This window comes from Tupaia chinensis, unplaced genomic scaffold (assembly GCF_000334495.1).
Source record: "Tupaia chinensis unplaced genomic scaffold, TupChi_1.0 Scaffold000052_1, whole genome shotgun sequence".
In the NCBI taxonomy this organism is placed as follows: domain Eukaryota; kingdom Metazoa; phylum Chordata; class Mammalia; order Scandentia; family Tupaiidae; genus Tupaia; species Tupaia belangeri.
This window is the reverse complement of record NW_006159510.1, coordinates 1,665,367-1,688,314: the sequence shown is the minus strand read 5'-3', so window position 1 is coordinate 1,688,314 and position 22,948 is coordinate 1,665,367. Positions and strand designations below refer to the sequence as shown.

At 40.5% G+C, this 22,948-nt stretch overlaps 1 protein-coding gene across 1 annotated transcript in view; it reads right to left on the bottom strand.

Annotated features, from left to right (window-relative positions):
* The window catches only part of PITRM1 (pitrilysin metallopeptidase 1), a 42,200-nt gene that overhangs the window by 4,266 nt on the left and 14,986 nt on the right, over positions 1 to 22,948 (bottom strand). Inside the window, exons 8-23 of the mRNA XM_006141331.3 lie at positions 21,210 to 21,336; positions 20,878 to 20,966; positions 19,773 to 19,901; positions 18,741 to 18,854; positions 18,449 to 18,545; positions 17,510 to 17,644; positions 15,535 to 15,673; positions 12,774 to 12,890; positions 8,402 to 8,534; positions 7,000 to 7,120; positions 6,796 to 6,872; positions 6,374 to 6,539; positions 5,926 to 6,026; positions 4,132 to 4,252; positions 3,093 to 3,164; positions 2,085 to 2,197 (exon numbers count right to left, since the gene is read on the bottom strand). Of these exons, the coding sequence (XP_006141393.1) occupies positions 2,085 to 2,197; positions 3,093 to 3,164; positions 4,132 to 4,252; positions 5,926 to 6,026; positions 6,374 to 6,539; positions 6,796 to 6,872; positions 7,000 to 7,120; positions 8,402 to 8,534; positions 12,774 to 12,890; positions 15,535 to 15,673; positions 17,510 to 17,644; positions 18,449 to 18,545; positions 18,741 to 18,854; positions 19,773 to 19,901; positions 20,878 to 20,966; positions 21,210 to 21,336 (1,851 nt within the window). The remainder of the gene's footprint in view (positions 1 to 2,084; positions 2,198 to 3,092; positions 3,165 to 4,131; positions 4,253 to 5,925; positions 6,027 to 6,373; positions 6,540 to 6,795; positions 6,873 to 6,999; positions 7,121 to 8,401; positions 8,535 to 12,773; positions 12,891 to 15,534; positions 15,674 to 17,509; positions 17,645 to 18,448; positions 18,546 to 18,740; positions 18,855 to 19,772; positions 19,902 to 20,877; positions 20,967 to 21,209; positions 21,337 to 22,948) is intronic.

Here is a 22,948-nt window from a genome sequence, read left to right as displayed (position 1 = left end):
ATATATATATATATATATATTATGGTCCCATTATTATTATTTTTTAATGGATAAAAACTAAAAGAGTGAGAAAGAATAATTCTCAAACAGTATCCTTAGAATACAGGAGAGGTGGTTAAGAAGGGACACACAACTACCGACAATTCTAGCTCCACACGTTGCTTGACTTATTACAATACACAGGAGGCCTTTTTAAAAATATCTGATTAAAAAGAGGTCACTAATTTTTACTGTGAAAGCAAATGTGTGAAAGATCATTTACTTAAATGTCCCACATCACAGTATGGTAAAAAGGAAGGAAACTAAGTAACTCTCTCAGATGGAAATTTCGGTAGGTATCCCTCCCTAAGAAAACATCCAGTCTGATACAGCACACTCTCATTATCAATGCCTAGCTCCCTGCTGACTTCCACTATGAAAGGTGACACTGATCCTCTGGAAAAGATCATTCTAGAGAGTATTTTCCTAAGGCAAAAGACAGAACAAAGCCATACCTCAAAGCTGCAGGTCAATAACCAATGACCGTCCACAGCAAAGACAGGTTTGTTCATTACACTATGGTGAGGCTCACCTCAGATCCCCACCACCACCAAGAATCTTTCTAAAACAGAAGATGACGTGGGTCAACTGAATGGAAGCATGTCCAAAGTCATGTAGTTGAAGGGCGGTTGAGGAGTACTGGCCATCAGCTGGGACCAGCAGAAAGCAGCAGACTTCAGATGAGCCTTACACTCACCAACAGAAACTGGAGTCAGTCCATCACTGAGTTATCTTCCTTAAGAAATTTCTCTTATTTATTTGTCAGAGGGTATATGCACCTGCTAAGGAGAGGATGGCCCCCCGATAGGGCACCATCAAGCTGCGATCCTCCTTCCTCCATTTCTCCATCCTGTCAGGATTTTAGGCATACATGTGCACACTGCCAGTGTGTTTGCACAGGGGTCAGGATTTAAACTGTGATTGGCCAGATGGGATCTGACTACTTAATGCATGGGGCTTAACCACTGCGCTACGAGGCCAGCTCTGTATTACTTTTACATTATATAAAAAATGCATATGAACTGTTGAAAAATTAAGATATACCAGAAAAAAGGGAAAAAAAGATCTGCAACCCACTCCCCAGGTCTTTTTTCTGGGTCCAGCCAGTTTCCCCACAGAGGAATGGACAAGCATTGGCCACAGTTCAGAGGAGGGGGCCTGGAGGGCTCACCATGCACGCTGCGTTATTTTCAGTAGCACAAGGGATTCCGAATCTCAGCTCTAGCTGTTGATCTCAAGGTCTCTCTATGCTTCAGACTTGGGGGATTTCTGGGAGTCTACTTCTTACAAGCTTTGGATTGACCCTCTCATTTCCGACCCACCCATACACCGTGCGTTAAGAGAAGCACAGGTCTGAATTGCTGTGATCTCCAGGGTTCCACAGAAAAGCCTGGCTTTCTTGCTGCCTTCACCCTTGCAAGTTCCGTGAGCCAGGTACTCTATTACCCCCAACCCCCTTTTTACTTTTCAGTTTTCAAAACTTTCCTGTGACTCTTAGGCACTGCATACCATTTCTCCCCATTCTATATTCCTATGACCTCATGCCTTTATATGCCTTTGCTGTCATTCTGTGAGGTCAGAAAGTCTCCAGGCTTAATTTAAGAGATTTTCACCTGTAGAGTTAATTGTTCATATTGAAAGAGTTTGTGCTTGGGGTCCAGCAGTTAGCGTAATGGCTATGTTGCTGGACTCCCATGTAGCTGACCGTGGTTTGAGTCCAGGACCCAGTGGCTTAAACTCACTCTGGGCACGTGTGCGTGCGTGCCAAGATCCCGAGAGGAGAATGAAGGAGAAAAGATTGCGGCATGGCCACCCCCTCCTTGGGGGTTGATTTCTCGCTTTCTATCTCTCTGTCTTTCTGGCGAACGCACACGCCCTATAGCAAAACAAAACAAAACCTCTCCAAAAAAAAAAAGAAAGAGTTTGTGCTCGGATCCCCAGGTTTCTCTGGTGGTTACAGGACTGATGGAGAAGTATCAATGTTTACAAACATTGTAATTGAGGTGCAGACCAGAGAGGTCACTATTTCCCGCCCTACCTCCTACCTGGCATGATCTGGATCTGTGTAGGGCACAGTTCTAACACACTCGCCAACATAGTTGACTGGGAAAGGTAGCAGGAAGTGTGTCTTCATCTGGCAAGGTGTGAAGGTGGGGTCCTGCAGGACAGAGGTGCGGGTCAGACTAGGCTGCACCCAGGTGGCAGCCCACAGGCACCAAGACCTCCGGATACTGTCGCAGTGTTTTCATTTCTTGTGAGTCACTGGCTGGGGCACTAAAGCATCCCAGTTAGGTCATCCTACACAATTTCTTACTTTAAAATCAACACAAAATATCCAAATCTTGATGCAATACTGTAAGATATAATTACTGTTTAATTAAAAACATTTCATTCTGCATCATATACATCATAGACAACGCTCCAGATACATATTAAACTGTTCTACTCCACAAGAGCTCAACCAAAGGCCGTTATTACCAGAGCTCAGTGAAGTAGGAAGGGATGGATTGTGGTATGGACCTGGAGGGGAACTGACAACAGCACTATCAGCTGCATTAGATAAAGGTAAGCTGCCAGGCAGTGAGAACACGGGGGTAGCAAATGCTTCCTAAGCATAGGAAGATCCACCCAAGAAAAGGACCATCACTCTGTGAGACTAGGCTCAAGGGGAGTGTCAACAACATGTGACTGGAACCAAGTGATAGTGTGGTGGTAAGGCAGCTCGATCCCACATGGCTGACTCTGTGGTTTAAGTTCTGGGCCTAGTGGCTTGAAAAACATGCAGCGCATGTGTGCGTGGGTGCTCCGAATCCTGAGAGAATGGAGAAGGGACTGCATAGCATCCACCCAGGGGGGTAGTTTCTCACTTTCCCTCTCTCCCTCTGTCTCTCTCCAGTGCGCGCATGCAAAATCTAAAAAATAAATAAATAAATAAAGTGACTGAATTGAAATCTTAAGGACACGATGAGTCCAGGGACGGCTGGGTCAGAGGAACATTGGGAATCCGAGAACTGTCAGACACTGGCAACAGCCGGTGAAATGTGGTAACTTACAGTGATCAGCTTTCTTATGATCGGGGAACCATTAATGTGTGCATTTCCACCAGAGCCACTTTGTACAGGTTTCTGAAAATAAAAGGTTTCCAAGAAAAATGAAAAAAATCTTAACATGATAAAGATTTTATAAAATTCTTAGAGCTGATAACAAGTGTTAGGGCAGATTTATTTAAGTATTCTAAATAACAAAATTTATTGTTAAACATTTTAAAGAGAAACATTTTTAATAGATGTTCAGATAATCAAAGAAAAGTATCTAACAGCTTTTCTCCTTTTGCATTTTCTAGTTCAAATACTGCATCCAGAATAAGAGCTACGTGAATGAGTTGACAAAGCAGCAGCAGGTACTTCCGCATGGTCTCTGCTCACAGGGGAGGAGTCCCGAGACAGGTGGGAGACAGAGACCAAGCCCCAGGGAGTCAGGATGTGTCAACATCACTGCAGAAGACACAGGAAAGCACTCCTCTGCCAAACCTACACTATCAGCCTTCTCCAGTGAGAAGTTAAGGCTTCTCCACTGACACCAGGGAATTGCACCTAACTTCATAAACTAATCAACCTTGATGATTAATAATTGATACAGCTGCTCTAGAGAAAAACGCAGAAATTAATGAGTCATCATAAAAAGGATTTTTGCCATCTGGCAAAAATGGCCAAAGCCTCACAAACGTAAGACAGACAGACTTCTTCAAACCACTGAATTTGGCTGTTGTTACAAATTACTTTATCCTAAACCAAAATTTGTTTTTCCCTTTTAGGAGATTATTCATGACAAGGCATAAATAACAACAGGCGAGCATAGGAACTAAAGTCAATCTCTCTGCAAGGTTTGAACCCACTTCTCAGCTAGGCCAATGCTGTGAAGCTGCCTAGACTGCTGGTCCTTCGGTTCCTTCATCTATGCAGTGGCGGATATTAATGTGTATACATTAGATGGTTTTGAGAACTAAAAGATTTAACACACGTGAAAAATGAGAACTACTCTTGATACCTGCCAAGTGCTCAACCACCACCAAATAAGTGATCGGTGAGTTACCTCAACCACATGTGGGCGGACAGGTCTCCGCTCCTTTTTACTTCGACCAACATTTCTAATGAAGTTTTCCACCGCCTTTTCTGTCTGAGACATCTGCTGGGGTGTGGCATTCACAGAACACCTGTTTTAAAAGTTGCATATACATAAAACCATTATTTAAAAAAAAAAAAACACTTTTTTACTTATCACATTTTGTATAAATAACACAAAACCAAGAACATACTGTTTTATGAATATTTTTATAAGAAAAATATTCTAATGATGAAGAATAGCAGTAGCCAGATGTTAAAAAAAAAAAAAATCACACTTCTTTTTTTTAGAGAGATTTTTGCTATATATAGGGCATATATGCCAGAGAGACAGAGAGAGAGAAAGCAAGATATCACCCCTGGGATGGGGATGGCCATGCCACAATCCCTTCTCCATTCTCTTCTGGGGATTTCAGATATGTATGCACATGGGCCCAGTGTGAGTTTTAAGTTGCTGAGTCGAGGACTTGAACTGCAGTCGACACGTGGGAGTCCAGCAACATAACCATTATACCATCTGCTGGTCCCAGAAATCACACTTTTATAGAGTGGAGAACCACTGTGCTTTCAGATAATCAAGACTTTCACATCTCTCTGTGTGTTATACTAATACACAGCTATCAAAGCATTCTAACTCTAAATTCTGTGTTCTTCTGAAGGGCAGACAGAATATTAAGCCGTACCAACAATGCCCTCAGACTCAGTTTCAGAAGACTGAGAAGTTTAAAAATTACTATCCAGAAGAGAAATCAACAATTTGTAAATAAGGAACTGGTTGCTAATACAAAATTACAAGGTGCCAAGAAATTATCATGCTTTCCAAAAACATTTTTATATAACTCTTCCAAATTCTATGAAATCCCAACTACTACTATCATATAAAATTTACTTGAACTCTTCAGTATACTGACAGGGTATATATATATTTTTTTCCTTTTGGCCTTAAATCCTATATCTACTTTAGTTAAATGAATAATAGGTACCATTAAATTAATACTACGCATATTCCAGATTCTATGCCAACTGCTTTGCTTGTGTTTATTTTATTCCTTAAAATAAACCAGCAAAACAGGGTTGTATGGAAAAGGAAGCAAAAGCCAGAAGAGGATAAGGTGCCCAGCACTGCCTGGATGTGAGCATGAGTACCAGGCCAGAAGGCGGCCAGCACTGCCTGACACAAAGCCTCGGCGCTGGGTACTCTGCCTCCTGCCCTGTGGACTCCTGGAAGTCTGCCTGTGATTCCTAAGAACTGACTGGGGTCAGTTGCTGGGTCCAGGACTTGAACTGCAGTCGACTACGTGGGAGCCCAGCAACATAACCATTATACCACCTGCCGGTCCCAGAAATCACACTGAGGTCCTCAGGACTATTTTTGGAGAAAAAGTAATTACACCAAACATTTTCCTGTTAAGCGACATGACACTAAATTAGTGTCACTGACAGGAAGATCAACTTAATTTATCTTGATAAACGTTGTCCTCAAATCACCACATTTTATTTTATCAGAAACTACACGTCTATTCTGACCTAGAGCAAGTTAACCTTTACTGGGTCTCACTGATTCCACATTTATGAAACATTTACTTGTGAAAACAATGTAACTTTAAACTTGCCCTGATCTACTTTGTAGTTCTAGGATTAGCTTTGCTTGCTTTGAACATAAACTTACATAATTATAACTTCAAGTGAAAAATACCTAAAAACTACACCTGATGAAATGGAATGAACCGTAAGATCTTCATTTAGAAACAAATCACAAACTCACCTCATGTTATCGCAGTTTAATAAATGTTTCTTAATACGGGGGAACTTTCTCAAGACTGGTCTGATGTCTGTCATCTCTGCAATTCTCTTCATCAACCTCACCTAGAGCAAACGAAAAAAAAAAACACAGAGAGACAAAGACAGCAAGACATCAGACAGCATAAAAACCAAACAGCCTTAATAGCAGATTCCTGCTTGATCAGGGGATGTGGCCCATTTCTGTGCTTGCATATATGTGACTGCTCACTTTGTGGATCTGTGGGGCTAGGGTAGGGGTGCTACGCAGAGGAAAGAGAGTTAAAAAAAAAAAAAAAATTTTGCCCCATGAAATATGGTTAATTAGAAAGTTAGCTTTTCCAAGATGGAAGTAACTTATTACCAGAAAACACTAGTAACTCTGGAAGACACAGCTAAACCACAATCACAGATGTCCCTCCTCAGCATCCCACCTGGTCCATCCCGCTGAAAGTCTCCTGCAAGTCCCCCGCAGGCGTGAGGGTCCTGCTTGCCCGGATGGATGCATAGAGATGCCCAGAGTCTGGAATCCCATTGGAGAGCTCCTGAGCAGTCATCTTAACTAATACTTTGAAGTGCTCCTCTTCTTCAAAACATGGGCTATGGAAAAAGACAATCATAATACATTCCTAGAGACTCATCCATACCCCGGTTCTGATGTCATGGAAAATTTACTAAGTACAAGTTTTCAGACTTTCTCAACATTCTCACACATTTCACAAGTCTATAGGAATTATAAATAAAAATAGTCTAGGAAATCAACCAATGAATGAGTCAAATATTCTACTTTCAGGACATCTCAGATTTAGATTTCTAATGTACCCCAAGAATTAATATCTTTTGCAAATAAAGTTACTTGTTAAATATTTCACTCCATAGATGCATCATGTCTGGTAGGTTTCGATCTAGGCAGAGAGATGAAAAAAGCACACCCTAAATCATAAGAAAAACAAATACAAAAGAAAAAATTAATTATGGCATAATTTAAAAGCAAAAAAAAAAGAAAGAAACTGGAGATACAAACGTCAACCACCACTGTGATCTAGAACTAAAAGGCTACCTGTTCGTATGTGTCCAGATGGGAATCGTCGGGGAGCACATGAGGAGAAACGGTCATGCCTCCTGTTTTGAGCTCTATTTGCTGAGCTTGTTCTCTGTAGTTCAGAATGCCACAGCCTAGCCTGACACACAAAGAAATGTTTAATTACCAAGGCAAACTTTACCGCATCATTTTTGAAACCGTGGATTCCTGAATTGCGAATTGGCTAAATTCAATAACTACTTTACTAAAAAATCTCTTTCTGCACTTCAAGTTATAAAGAATGAATACATTTTACATTAACGTTCTATAGGCTGTTCTCATATTCTTTCCCCAAAATGGAAACCAGCTTCTCTTATGTGAGAAATCTACTTGCACTGTCTGGGTCTCTAGACACTTAGGCAGCCAATGTCTAGCACTAAAAATAAAATTCTAAAATATGCTTTCTGATCCCGAGTTTTTAAATGTTTTTGTTTGTTCAACTATCTGGCAGTCTTGTGGGGGAAAATCTGAAGAATGAGCCTCTTTGAGCTTTTAAGAAAAGCAGAAGTGATTTCATCATGTTTCTGGAAGAACCATTCTCACCGATGTTCCCAGTGCATGAAATAATTTAAGCCTAGGGGACAACTATGAGATGTTCTGCAAACAGCTGCACAAGGACAAGAAGTGGGAGTTGTATTTGGGCAGGTAACTTCCAAAAGGTCAAAGACATCTTCCATATGATCTGATGCTCAGCTCCTCATATTCTGAAATATGCGACATCTTTATCTCCATAAATCAAGACTATGACTGCACATTAGATCTGGCATCTAACCCTAACCAGTCTACTGCAATGGTTCCATTTCCCTCTATTTTCTGGCACAGGAAAGGAAGCCTACAGCTGTGTACTGCTCCCCCTGCCATGTCCAGTCCCGAAGATAGAGCTGAGGAATAGGAACACGCAGCAGCCGTGTGTCCTCTCAGGCTTGTGTTTCTACATCTATTCCTAAACGCTGATTTACAGGGGACGACAGCAGCTGCAAAGTTAGCCCAGGAGAGACGCCAACTAAGGAAGGAGGACCTTGCTCAAGGCAACACCTGGCCTATATTTTACACTGAATTAATTACAGTTTCTAATTGAAACACCATCATTTCTTTTCCAAAATCTTAGTAGACTTTGATCATTGAGATACACACATCTATAAGCATTGCCTTATACTCTAGATTCAGAAATATCTTAATGAAATAATATGAAAGACTAAGAAAATAAAATTTTTCAAGACAACAAATACACTGCACACACTGTAACAATACTGTGAGCTTTGAAACATACAGTGAGTCACTAAAAGATGAAAACAACATAGATACACATACAAAATATGTCAGTGGAATACACAGGATGTGTTAAATTAGGCACATGTGTGTCCACATAGGAGACTCTTACTTGGTCAGGACGCTGCAGAAGAGTGGCACGTAGGGCCGCAGCTCCTCAGGAAGCGTGTTCAAGCTAGAAAAGGCTCGGAAGTACACCATGCCATTGGTGGGCTGGGCACAGTACTGAACAGGGGTTTCTCCAGCTGGAAAGATAAAAAATGATTTCATCTTATCATTATTTCCAATAAAATCTGCATCACTTTTAAAATTTAAGAAATAATGCTATTATTGCTTTTCAAGGATGGAGGTCTAAAACACATTAACAACATAAACAACAAAAAATACAGGTTGAGTATCCCTTTATCCAAAATATTTAGAATCAAAAATATTTAGGATTTCAGATTTTGAAATATTTACATGTATAAAGTGAGTTATTATGGGATGGAACCCAAGGCTAAACACAAAATTTATTTGTTTCATATAGCATATATACTATTTCACATACACATGGCCTAAAGGTAATTTTATATAATATTTGGAATAATTGAGTGCATGAAACAATATATGTGTACATCAAACCATAAAAAAGCAAAGGTGTTAGAACCAGCAGATGGCATAATGGTTACATCACTGGACTCCTATGTAGTTGACTGTAATTTGAGTCCTGGACCCGGTGCCTTAAAACTCATACTGGGCAGGTGTATGTTTGTGCCCAAAATCTCAAGAGAAAGGAGAAGGGATTGTGCTGTGACCATTCCCCCTGGAAGGTAATTTCTTGCTTTCTGTTTCTCTCTGTCTCTCTCTCTCTTTTTTTTTTTTTTTTTGGGGCAGTTTTATCTATAGGGCTGGTGCGCTTCCCAGTCAGACCGGGAGGATAAATCACCCCCAGGAGGGATGGCCACGCCACAATCCCTTCTTCTCCATTCTCCTCTCAGGATCTTGGGCACACACGTACATGCACCCGGCATGAGTTTAAGCCACCAGGTCCGGGACTCAAACTGCAGTCGACTACATGGGAGTCCAGCGACACAGCCATTACACTAACTGCTGGTCCCCTCTCTGTCTCTCTTGAGAGCACGCATGCCTTATAGCAAAAATGTCTCTCTCTAAAAAAGCAAAGGTGTCACTATCTTATCCCTGATGTGGACAATCTGTGGTTGTTTGGCTTTCTCAATATTACAAACTGAATTTATATGCTATCGATAACCAATGATTGTATTATACTAATATACACATAAGTACTTAATAGTATAAAATATGACATGCTATTAAGATCATGAAAGAAATAATGTATTTGGGGTAATTGAGCTCACAGTAGCTTCACCAGAATACTTGTATCAGCTGTTAAACAATAGTAGGCTTTCAGTCTCCACCTACGATGCTGTGTTTCATTAAGAGTGAGACAGAAAGCAAGAAATCACCCCCTGGGGGGAGGATGACCACGCTGCAATCCCTTTTCCTCCATTCTCCTCTTGGGATCTTGGGCACGGACACACATGTGCCCAGCGTGAGTTTCAGCCACTGGGTCCGGGACTCAAACCACAGCCGACTACATGGGAGTCCAATGACATAGCCATTACACCATCTGCTGGTCCCCACATTTGTTTCTTTAGGTGAGAGGAAACATTACAAGAGTACAGGGACCAGGAGCAGGTCCTCTCGGAGCTGAAGAGGCGTTCTGCTGGGGGCTGTTTTAAACGATCCCTCCAGGAGCCAGCAGATGGTGTAGTGGTTACATCACTGGATTCCCGCATGGCCAACAATTCACTTCCTGGACCCACTGGCTTGAAAATCCCAACTGGCATGTGTGTGTGTGTGTGTAAGCCCAAGATCTCAGAAGGAAAATGGAGGAGAAGAGATTGCAGCATGGCCATCCCCCTGGGGTGGTGATTTCTTCCTTTCCCTCTCACTGTCTCTGTCTGATGGGCGCACGTGCCCTATGGCAAAAACCTCTAAGATTCCTCCAGTCTTCTGCCTCATTAACAGTGGCTTTTTTCTTAGAAGTCTCTTTGATTTTATATATTGACATGATAAACACAGAAGCTCTTTTTCTTCTCACTTACCCACCCATGTGTTATCTACAGGCCTTTTTTGACATTTTCAACAGTATCTTCACACCACAGAGAGCAAGCAAAATAACACAGGGAGGGATGCAAGCAATGAAGCATCAACCACACACCGGCTGCTGGTGCACCCCATTCCACACAGGCCATTCATCACCCTTTGTGAGCGGGCCGACCTGGGGCTCTGGGCAGCTGAAGGAGGCACTGAGTAAACCGTGTGCTGTGTGCCTGTGTTCTGACTGTGACCTGTCACATCAAGTCGGGTGTGGAATTTTCTGCTTGTGACATCATGTCTGTGCTGCCTAAAATTTCAGATTTGGGGGCATTTTTAATTTCCAGATTAGGAATGGTCAACCTGCACTATTCAGTTGCTATAGTTTATATAGATTTCCTATTTTCATTATGATAAAAAACTGAACCTTGCTTCGACAGTAATTTCCCGAAGAACTAGAATGGAAGAACTGTCACGTTCTTCTGTTCTTATTAACTAAGTTGGCATTCCAGCGGGGCCTATCCACCTCCGCCCTCACTTACCATTCCTCAAACCCTCCCTTGAGTCGGGGTGGACTCTGACTAGCTTGACCCACACATCAGAACTCACGATTCCTCCAGTCCTAGCAGCTACTTGCCTTCCCAGCAGGTCCTGCGTTTACTGCCGTCTCCAGAAGGCTCCCGGATGCCCACTGTGCAGTCCCTGACAGGACAGCCTGTATGGCCCTCAGTCTCCCGGGACTAGAGGATTCAGGGGTTTCCCCAAGTCCGTCGAGGGAGGGACTGGAGGTTGTATTTTGTATAGCCCAACCTAGCACTGGGCCTCTGCCAGGGGAATGACTAAAGACTGACCGATGATTGATTTCATCTCCACTAATTCTTTCAGTGAACACTTGATGAAATTCACTGATAAAACTGTGAGGGATTAAAGGATGGGGATGTTAGTCTCGATTACTAGAAGGAAAGAATTCACACATACACAAACAGGTCTGAACACTAACTATTCAGATGTGACTATCAGTGTGAGCACTGTGGAAAATAAGGCAGATTGGAGAGGCTTCACAGACAAGTGCTGCTCATCTTCAGTGTCACAGCCTGTTGATGGTGCAGACCAACAAAACCCAGCCATGTCCACCCGTGAGCTCAAAGTCACAGCTTCCAGGGTAAAGTGGCTCTAGAGACTTGTGTCTGCGCTACCAACCAGGGACCAAAGTGAAATTGGACACCTTTGAAAACTTAAAACTGTAACAAACCACAGAGGCAAACAATGGGATAAGATAGGAAAGTAACAGAGCCCGCCACCACTTTCATGCCCCTGTAACTGTCAACTCCTAACTACTAAGGCATTCTTTACTCTTCTAGAGAACAGCTACTTTCCTCTGCTCTAGAGAACAGCTCAGTTAAAAGCTGGTTTGGGCAAAGTTCAGAGGATGACTACATGCTTTCAAAGTTGCATTTAATGTAACACAGCACAACCCAAATCCTGAGTCTAGAATGAGCACATTACAGAGCCATATCAGCTCCACTCACTGGAAAATATACACAGATACCTACTGTCATGGAATGTTGAAATGATATACAAGGAAGGGCCAGCAGATGGCATAGTGGTTACATCGCTGGACTCCCAAATGGCAAACCATGGTTCAAGTCCCAGACAAGTGACTTGAAATCACACAGGCATGTGTGCATATGTGTCCAAGATCTCAGGGAAACAGAGAAGGGATTATGGCATGGCCATCCCCCTGCTCACTTTCTCTGTCTCTCTCTCTCTCTCTCTTCCCCCCGAGAGCACACAAGCCCTAAGGCAAAACCTCTCAAAACAAAATAAAACAAAAACAAACAAACAAAAAAATAATTTACAAGGAAAGATCAAGACTAGAAATTAATATAGATGGTCAAGTGTTTTATGAAGAATGTGTAAAATGTGACTCAACTTCTCTTGTGGAGATGGATCTTTGTTATTTATTTTAATAAAAAGAGGGCATGTGCTCTCAATCGAGGAAGACTCAGAGAGAGTGGAATAAGAAAGCACCTCAGAATGGAAAATGGTCACCCCACAATGCCTTCTCCTCTATTTCTCCCTCCTTTTAGGACTCTGCATAAACACATGCACACAATGCATTTCTCAACCTGCTGCTCTGTCCTCATTCCCCTAAGCAGTTCACATGTAGACATATGCTTCTGATGTAACTTTTGCCATGCTCCCATCCACTACCCTACAAAGTCTAGTTTTAACTCTGGCAGGAAGGATGGATTGAGTCACCAGGCCTTATTGCAGTCAGCCATGTGGGATCCAGCCACCTTAACCACCAGCACATGGAGGCCTGAGGGGATTTTCAATTTAATCAAGGGGTCTGGGCACCCATAAACGTGGATGTCCACACTCACCTGCCAAGGCCACAGCCAACTCCGTATGAGGTATAGTGGGCTCAATGTCCGAGACCTTCAATGCAGGTAGACAAGAGGCATCGTGAGGTTTACTTTGTTGAGACCGTAACTCTAGACCTAAAAAATAAAAAGGAAAATGAATACTCAGAACTACAATATAAAAATCTTATGCAATTTATCTTCTCTGTTATTACTCTCCATCAAGTATACTAACAAATATATATATCTCATGCCAGGTGCTGGGACTACATTAGTACCATTGTTGATAAGGTACCTGCCATTTCCAAAGCTTGCTCCATAATTTCATGCCTTTGACATGAAAAGGCTCCCTTTTTTCCCTTCACTTATTTAGTCTTACCAACAACACTAAGGCTCACCTCTCCTAAAACACTGACACCCCTGTCTCTGTTCCTCCTTTAAATGCATGCACAGATAGCATAAATAGTGCATGGCATTTTTCTCTTTCCTTTCACCAAATCACAAGCTCTCCAGTGGTAGGGACTTTGTCCTGTCAGTGCTTAACACGTTACACACTGCTGCCAATAAATCCGAGAAGTAGAAGTTCTTAATAATTAAATAATTTCCCATTCACTTTTCACCACAGTGTCTTCTCTACTGACTGTACTTTAATGCAGAGATTCCTTGCATTGAAGTCCATACCGTGTTCTTGGTTTGTTTTGTTTTTTTCCACAAGGCATGTGTGCTCACCAGAGAAAAAGAAGAAAGGTGAGAAACACCCCCCTGGGGGGAAAAGGAGAGGGATGGTCATGCCACAATCCTTTCTCCTCTAGGGATTTTGGGCACACACATGACTGGAGTGATCTTTAAGCTTACAAGTCCAGTGTTCGAACTACAGTCAACCATATGGGAGTTTAACTCCTTAACCAGTACACTACCTGTTGACCCCGAAGTACATATCTATAAGACTTATTAAAGTGCTTTCCTAGGTGACTATACCATTTTGTTTTTCCATCAGTGTATGAGAGTTCTACCTGCCTTACATGACTGATAACATTTGTTATTAGCAATATATATGGATAAAAAAAACATTTTAGCTACTAAATTGTGTATAATGGTGTATCACTGTGGTTTTAATTTGCATTTTTCTAAAAATACATTTCCTTGAGAATATAAAGAAATTATTTTCCATATGAATAATAAATTTATGCATTCATTTACCTTTTGTGCATCTTCTTAGATGAATTATCTGCCAAATTCTTTTGCTCATTTTTTAAATGAGTTGTTTTCTCATTATTACTTTTTTAAAAGAATTGTTTATTGGGACCAGCAGTTAGCATAATGGCTATGTCGCTGAACTCCCATGTAGCCAGCCATGGTTCGAGTCCCGGACCTGGTGACTTAAACTCATGCCAGGCACGTGTGTGTGCATGCCCAAGATCCTGAGAGGAGAGTGGAGGAGAAGGTACTATGGCATGGCCGTCTCCCCTGGGAGGTGATTTCTCGCTTTCTATCTCTCTGTCTCTGTCTTTCTGTGAGCGCATGTGCCCTATAGCAAAAACCTCTCCAAAGATAAAAAGAATTGTTTATTTTTATTTGCTATTATTATTTTTTAATTTTACCAGAAAGAAACACAGAGAAAAAGGAAAAGTGAGAAAGCAAATCGCCAGGTCTGGGACTCGAACTGCAGTCCGTCACAACTACCACACCACTTGTTGGCCCCATGTTTTCTTGTTATTAAATTGCTAATGTTTTAACGTATTCTGAACACGTTTTACTTTATAACACATTATCACATTTGTGTCTTGCAAACGTTTCCTCCCAGACCTATACTACCCTTGCTTAAGAATTAATCTGATCCCTCCGTTCGCTCCTGCTGCTACCTCCCCTTCCTAACATGGTGAAATCCACCAGCCTGAACAAGTCTCCTGAGTCAGGTATTTGTGGAGTTCCTACAATTCATCTAAGCTCAGTTACTCATGTCATGCTTAGGCTTCAAACTGCCTTTCAATAAATTTCTCTTCATCCTTCTTTGTCCTCAGAATTACCCTTAGTATTCCCACTGTTACACTGCTCACGACTTCCTCACTCTCTTGATTGAATAAAGGAGGAAGGTATGTTCCTTCACCAGCCTCCTACTCAGGGCCTTCTAAGGCTGGTCTCTGTGTGGTCTGTCTTTGCCCCCCACACGCTCTCTCCTCCATTCTCACTCGTCATCCTCTGGCACAGGGGTGCTCTGCTCAGCTTCCATGCCTTCGCCAACCCTGTCCTACAAAAGTCTTAGCAGTGCTTCATGGCTCACATCACTTATGCCCTCACTGAGACCTGCCTCTTCTGAACACATAGCTGACCATAAAATGAATCTAGCAGGCTCATTTTGTTCATTATATAAATGATAATTATATAACTATGTTAATTATATGTGACTATATCAACACAATGATGTACACATATATAATGCACACACATGTATTAATATATATAGCTATATATTAATACAGGATTATATAACATTGATTATGTATGGTTGCATAACATAAATTTTATTGGTGTACTACAGCAACTGGTAAATAGAAGGTGTAACACTGGTAAAATGAATAAGCCTGGCAGCACTGCTCTCAATTTTCGAGAATATGCTTAACTCTTGCAGTTGGACCCACTGCACTAAGCATGGAACTCTGCAAGTGCCTAGTGCATACTTTTGGTTGATATAACACATGCCCCAATTATTAACTCACTAAAAAGTTCAAGACATCTGGGTGAAGGCTAAGAAATGACTAAGCACAAAGCTAGATTATCTGACCTTTCTCATAGATCTGCTGCTTATCTTCCAAGGACAGAGAGTTGACCTTCTGCTTTAGTTTTTCTGTTTCCATCTGAGCTTGTTTCTCATGATACTTGTCATCTGGTTTCATCGATAAGGTCAGCTTATGCTGATTATTCTGTAACAACCATAGCAAATTAAAACAGGCAAGTTAAAACAGGATTTCATTAAAGCTTATTAACATGTTGAACCAGCCTCTGATGGAATGTCTGTGCTCTGATAGTTCCATTTACCCACTTAAAGAATAATGATAACAGAACTCCACTCAGAGGCTGTTTTGCAGATTAAAGTACAGAAGCCATACACCAACATATAATGTGTGGATATTAAGTGGGTAATTTTCATCTATGCTGCTATTACTGCTATTGGGATTATTACTGTTAAGGCTACTATGCCTATTGATACCATAAATGTATCAGTATTCGGTTATTTTCTTTATACAATGGTTATTAAAGGAAACGACACATTCAAATATTATAATTCTCTGACTCTAGTCTAAATAGAAGATATGAAATTCTAACTTAACTTTCGCCTGCTGTTCACTACACTATTAACACCTGAAAATCTAGAATTAAGTTTCCATTCAATACTTTGTAAATTATTATGACAGATATTGATCTAAAATGTAAAAATAAATATTTTGTAACTTAATGTACTTCTCTTATTCATTTCAATAATTAAAAAAAAAATGTGTGCATTTGAGGTCAGCAGATGGCATAACACTTACAATAACTGGACTCCCACATGACTGACCGTGGTTCAAATACCAGACCCAGTGACTTGAAATTCATGCCAAGCGTGTGGGCATGCATGCCCAAGATTCCAGGAGAATGGAGAAGGGACTGCAGGGTGGCCATTCCCCCTGGGGAGTGATTTCTTACTTTTCCTCTCTCTGTCTCTGTCTCTCTGGTGAGTGCACACACTCGAAGACAAAAACTTCTAACAACAATAAAAACAAGGTGCCCAAAAGTTCACTTGTCATACTACAAAGAAAGGAAGAAAAATTAAGAGTACAACAAAAACTTTAAAGCTTACTGAGCCCGGGACCAGCAGTTAGCGTAATGGCTATGTCGCTGGACTCACACGTAGATGCCCGCGGTCAAAGCCCCGGACCCAGTGGCTTAAACTCACACTGGGCGCGTGTGCATGCGTGCCCAAGATCCGAAGAGGAGAATGGAGGAGAAGGGATTGCGGCGTGACCATCTCCCCTGGGGGATGATTTCTCGCTTTCTGTCTCTCTATCTCTCTCTGTCTGTCTGGTGAGCGCACCACGCACTCTATAGCAAAAACCTCTCCAAAAAAAAAAAAAAACCAAAAAACTTACTGAGCCAGTCCAACAGCCTACTGGTTAAGCATGCCAAATCGTACACGGCTAACTAATGTTTAAATCCTGGCCCCAATGGCTTGAAAATCATGCCAGCCAATATGTACATACCCAAAATCACAACAGGATAGAGAAATGGAAAAGGGATTATGGCATGATCAAGCATTGGGGGATGCTTCTGCCCCTCTCTGGTGATTGCACATGCCCTCTAGGAACTTAAAAAAAGTCTTTAAAATTTAACAATGTAGAAAATTCTCAGGCAAAATGATCAATCATGTTCCATGCCCAAAACAATGGCACAAGTTAACAGAGAGGTACTCTTCAAACAGACAAGTCTTACCCAAGCTGGTAATATCTTTTAAAATGTTATATGACATTAGTGAGTATATAGCAGGAAACCTACAACCAAGCACAAAGGCCTAGTAATCTAGGAAAACAAGCAAAGCAGCAGCAAAAGAATTCAATCATAAAACAATTAAATTAATGTTAAGAATTTAAATTTTTAGTTAGATAGTAAGAAATTATATCACCAACTCATTAACAGAAATTGACTTACATATATCATGTTCCTAATGTTCCTTTTGTTATACATTTTAAGACTATGTACATAGAATTCTCCAATTTTCTTACCTTAAAATACTGTTTTACTTTTTCTTGTAAAAACGTTGGATTTTCCTTAAGACATTGCCTGAATTTAGTCAACTGATTTCCCAACTTCAGGAGTTCCACAGGGTCCCCATCATGATTCCAGCAAGAAGCTATGTACTGGAAAACAGAATGTGAAATCTATAAACATATTATCTCGGTTAACACTGAAGTCATGTTTTACTAAAATTCTAGTTTCAGGACCAGCAGATGGCATAATGGGTATGTCACTGGACTCCCATGTAGTCGACCATGGTTCAAGTTCTGGATTCAGTGGCTTAAAACTCATGCCAGGCACCCATCCATGTGTGCCCAAGATCCCAAGAGGAGAATAAAGGAGAAGAGACTGCAGTGTGGCCATCCCCCTCGGGGATGATTTCTCACTTTCTTTTTTTGTTTCTCTAGTGAGCACATGCACCCTAAAGCAAAAATCCATGAAAAAATTATAAAATCCTTCATTTCTACATTTGAAAATAACACAAATGATTATTCACAATGAAATTAAATCATTCTCTGCTTGGAGGGGAGAAAGACTTATTTTAACCCTTTTTCAGTTAAATGAAACAAAAAGCAAAGGTTTAAATCAATTTATAAACTATAATATTTGTCATTGCCTTACAAGTTATCATAAATCTCTAGTCATTTAAAGTATTCTGTGTAAATCTATTTCACACAAAAACATAAAGGATCAAAAAGCCAATTAAGCTAGTAAAAAGACAAAAAGTATAAAACTAAAATAAATTTGTATCTGATCTGAAATAGTATCCTTTATTAAAGGTTCAAGTAAAAAGTTCTATCAATATCAATCTATACTGTCAGTGCGGTCAAGAACCACTGGTTACTAAAGTAAAGCAAAACAAAACCATGGTGGGTAAAAAAAAACAAAAAAACAAAAAAACAAAAAAAACAATAATAATCACATACTGATGTCAGGGTAAGTCCAAAGCTTGTAGACTGATGCTTCATTTGTATTTCGATTTTATGAAGTAAAGCTTCAATTCGATCATCTTCAAATCCTTTCCTAAAGAATAATGAAAAACTGAGATGTTAAAAGGAAATAAAAGCTTTAGAGATCACAGAAGCAGAGATAACATTTAAACAAAATATGAAATAATCTATGTTTTATTCTATAAACACAGGAGAAAGTTCACTTCCCACCCCGTGAAGCATTTACGAATGAAGAAAATAAGCAAATCCCTAAAAGCAAGCCACTCACTCCGCGACTTCATCAATCGTTTGGTCTACAAGGTTTCTGACAGTCTGAATGTCTTTCTCCGCAATCCCCTGGAGACCAACGCTGAAGTAGGCCTCCCTGGTGTACCCATTATAACTGGAATACAAAACAGAGGTAAGGCACAAGAATCCACACACTCGTATCGTTCACCTGTAATATGCTGTGCTTACAGATGAAAACTAAGAACTGCAAACTGCAGGTCCTCCACTAATAAAGCCCATTAAAATAGTATGCTCAGGTATTCACTTCTCAGATGCAGCTGGTCACAAGTATATTTCTGTCCCTGTGGTATTTCTAAAGATACAATTCAAACTTCTAAGTTTTAACAAAATATATATTTAAAAAATGAACTACTGAGTTTTACAAAAACTTAAGATTTCTTTTTATTTTTGGAGAGGTTTTTGCTATGTGGTATGTGTGCTCGCCAGAAAGACAGAAAGAGACAGAGAGAGAGAGAGAAATCACTCCCCAGTGGGGATGGCCACGCCGCAATCCCTCCTCCTCCATTCTCCTCTTGGGATCTTGGGCACGCACGCACAAGTGCCTGGCATGAGTTTAAGCCACCGGATCTGGGACTCGAACCGCGGTTGACTACATGGGAGTCCAGCGACATAACCATTATGCTAACTGCTGGTCCCCAAAAACTTAAGATTAAAAAGAACACTTATGACTTCAATCTTGAAACAGGTGGCAATTCAATAATCTGAGATCCTAAAAAAGCTATGTTTCTTTGTTTTTATTTTTGATTTGTCTAAGTATCCCTTCAGGGGATATAAGCAGCTTATATGCTATCGTGATCTAATCCAGAGCTCTGTGTTTTGGTGGAGGGAGGCAGTGCCCTATGCCCTATGGGAAGGTAAGGTACACATCTGCCTCCCTCCACACGCCAGTGCACCCTTTGCAGGTATAATTCTCCAAATGCTAGATATTGTTAGTGCTCCGGGAAAGGGAAGAGAGAGGAGTAAAAGTGCCCCCAACTGAGAACTGTTGGTCAAATTGAATAACAAAACTTACCCAACATCAGGAGAGAAGTCTGTGCCAAGTCCAGATTCAATCAGGGCTTTGTAGAAGGGAGAGTTGGGCCCAGAAATCAAGAGTGAAGACAAAAGACTTAAGGTGAAGGCTTCAAAGGTGTCAGTGATACTTCCATGAAAAATTGGTGTAAATGGGAGAAAAGAACAAAAGAGAACATTGTCTTCCTTTATAAATGTTTTTAAATCATTCAAAATATACTAAATCAACATTTTCATCTCCAGACAAGCTGAAGTTCTACTAGAAATTCTTGCATTTCAGTATTTACTTTAATAATTACATTGGTACTTATATACTGGGATTTTTTTGGGGGGGCGGTGTCCCTAACCATAAAATTAATTAAACTGCATATAAAATGCTTATTACATCATAGTTTGCTAATCAACACTATAAAGTAGGCAAAAAAACAAAGGATAATCAAGTACAATGCTTGAGCTGTGCACCTACTAAGTGGCAGACTACATTCTGTCCTAAGATGGTCTTTCCCTTTCAGGGCATGAGGTCTAACCCGGTCTCCATCAAATCTCAGAATTACAAAGTTTTGTTTGTGGTATATTTTTCTGAAACAAGTGTTCACAGTATTCTTCCCATATTCAATGGTATCTGTGACCCCAGAATGTCAAAACTGCTGTCCTAAGACAATCAAATATAATAGGAAGTTAATTACTTTTTGTCTAGACAGTACTACAAATTATTTACCCTCAAAAAACCATTCAGAGATTATTTAAAAAGTTCTCTGGTCCAGCTGTGGTAGTGCATACTGGTAGACACTACCACTTGGTAGGCTAGGACCACATAGGAGTCCTGGGCTCGATTCCTGGTCCACCCTAAAAGCCGAACATGATAGCCAGCTTCTGTAGTCCCAGTTATTCACAGGGCTGAGGCAGCATGGCGACACAACCAGATCTTAGCTAAAAAAAGAAAACAAACAAAAACCTTTCTGACGGTATGTTCTTATTTTTAAATCCTGCTCCACTCCTGATCCCTAACTTTAATTTGTGACTGAGTGTAGAATTCACCTCCTAACCTAACCTGGGTATTTCCTTTTGTCTTTCAGCTAGTGTGAACTTCAGCAAAGTACACTTACTCTGGTAACAGGAAGCTAACACTGACTGTTGTTTGTTTAGCAGGATCTGCAGCAAAGGAATCCGGGCCACATGTTATCTGGAATTCTCTCTGTAAAATGATGTGATGTTTTAAGCAGGCATGGAGTCCAAATGGTTTAAACTACTACAGGTTATCTGGGTAGAAAAAAAGCCCAAGACCTGCTTTCTAACGAGTTGACTTTTTTTTAAACAAATTACCGTCTTTGGGGCTTGACAAGCTCTTACACATACACCATACAGCCCACAACAAGTAAAAATCCTGTTAATAATATACATATCCAGTTACCAAGAATAATAAAAACTGGACACTTACGGGCTTGTCCCAGGGCTTCTGTGCAGGCACTGTGGTATTGGGTTCAATTTTCTGAAATTTACACAGTGCTTCTTCATCAATTTGTCTCAGATGCTTCTCCAATGGAAAATTACCATAGGTGAAGAACCTACAATTTTGAGGGAATATTTTAGTTTAAAAGTATAGAAATCAACAGTGAATTTTTTTTTTTAATAAAATAGAGGATACAGTATATAGCAGCTGATAACAAGACAGTTTCCATGCTGACATGAAGCTTGTAACAACATGCACTTTCTTACATTTAGCTCAACTATAAACATCAATTAGAAGCTGTTAACTTTTGCTACTTTTGTAGGTGATTAAAATAAAAAGTAAAACATACAGAAGAAATTAATTAAATATAAATCCAGCAAAAATTTTATTTGATTTTAAAACCACTATAAAGGCATTACGAAACCCAAACTGGTTATTTATTAATGTACTTTATGACCCTAACCATAATATTAGAATAATCTAAGACTGACAAATAATTATACAAAATTAATTTTGGTCTACAGATTTCAGATTATACAAGTTTTTAAGACATTTGAATCAACCAGTTACAAAGACAGACCTGACCTTTTTATTATAATGCTGTCTGAATTGTGGTGAATATTTGAAAAATTAGTATCTTTTTAAAAAATTTGTCAGAGGAGGGGCTGGTAGGTGGCATGGCAGTTAAAGCACTAGACTCCCACCTAGCTGACCATGGTTTGAGTCTAGGATCTGGTGGCTTGCTTTCTCACTTTCTGTCTCTCTTTGTCTGTCTCTGAGCAAACAAACAAACCAAATAATAATAAATAAAAATTAAATAATTCTTTAGGGAAAAAAATTTGTCAGAGGGCGCATGTGCTCACCAGACAGAAAGAGGGGGACAAGAAAGCACGCCAAATGGAGTGTAGTCAGGCCACAATCCCTTCTCTTCATTTCTCCATCATATTGGGATTTAGGGCATGAAAACACACACACCCAGTGTACTTTTTAAGTTACAGGCACAGGATTTGAACTACAAGGTCAGCCATGTGGGAACTGGGTTCCTTAACCACTAGGTCACAGGTTAGCCTGAGAATTCATATCTTAAAATATCCTTCAAAATTTTGTATACTGAGTAGGGCTGGGCAGTAGTGTACTGATGGAAATGCAAAGCCCTGTGAGGTTACCCACATGGAAAGGTTCTAGGATACAAATCAGACCTCCCGGTTAGGCCAGGCACACATATGACCATGATCTGGGGCTGGCCAAGGCTGGAGGTAATCATGGAATTAGGACCCTGTTGGGGCAGCTCTTTCTCTCTAGCTCATCAAAGAAATAAAAATTCAAAAAAAGTTTTTTTTTAATACAGAGTGGTCAAATAATCCAGTAGCAATAAGCATCCTAATGTCCAGATTCTGGTGTCTAAATGCCCTTCCGCACACAGTCATAGAACCCCATGAAGAAATAACAAACTTAAGACCTAGAGGAGGAAGAACCAGAGTGTAGGCATTTTTTCCAGGATGAAGGGATGGTCAGGAGGACACAACTGGAAACTAAGTAAATCTTAAGCTGTCTGAAAGAACTCCACAGGCCGCATTGAGACAAATGGAGCATTAAAAATTAATAATGGCACTAAAGAACAAAATGACAGACAGCTAAAAAAAAGGAAGGAAGGAAAGAACCTCCTTTGTCATCACTGGCAGTAGCTACTGCCACCTCTCCCCTAAAACCAAACATCCCAGGGAAAG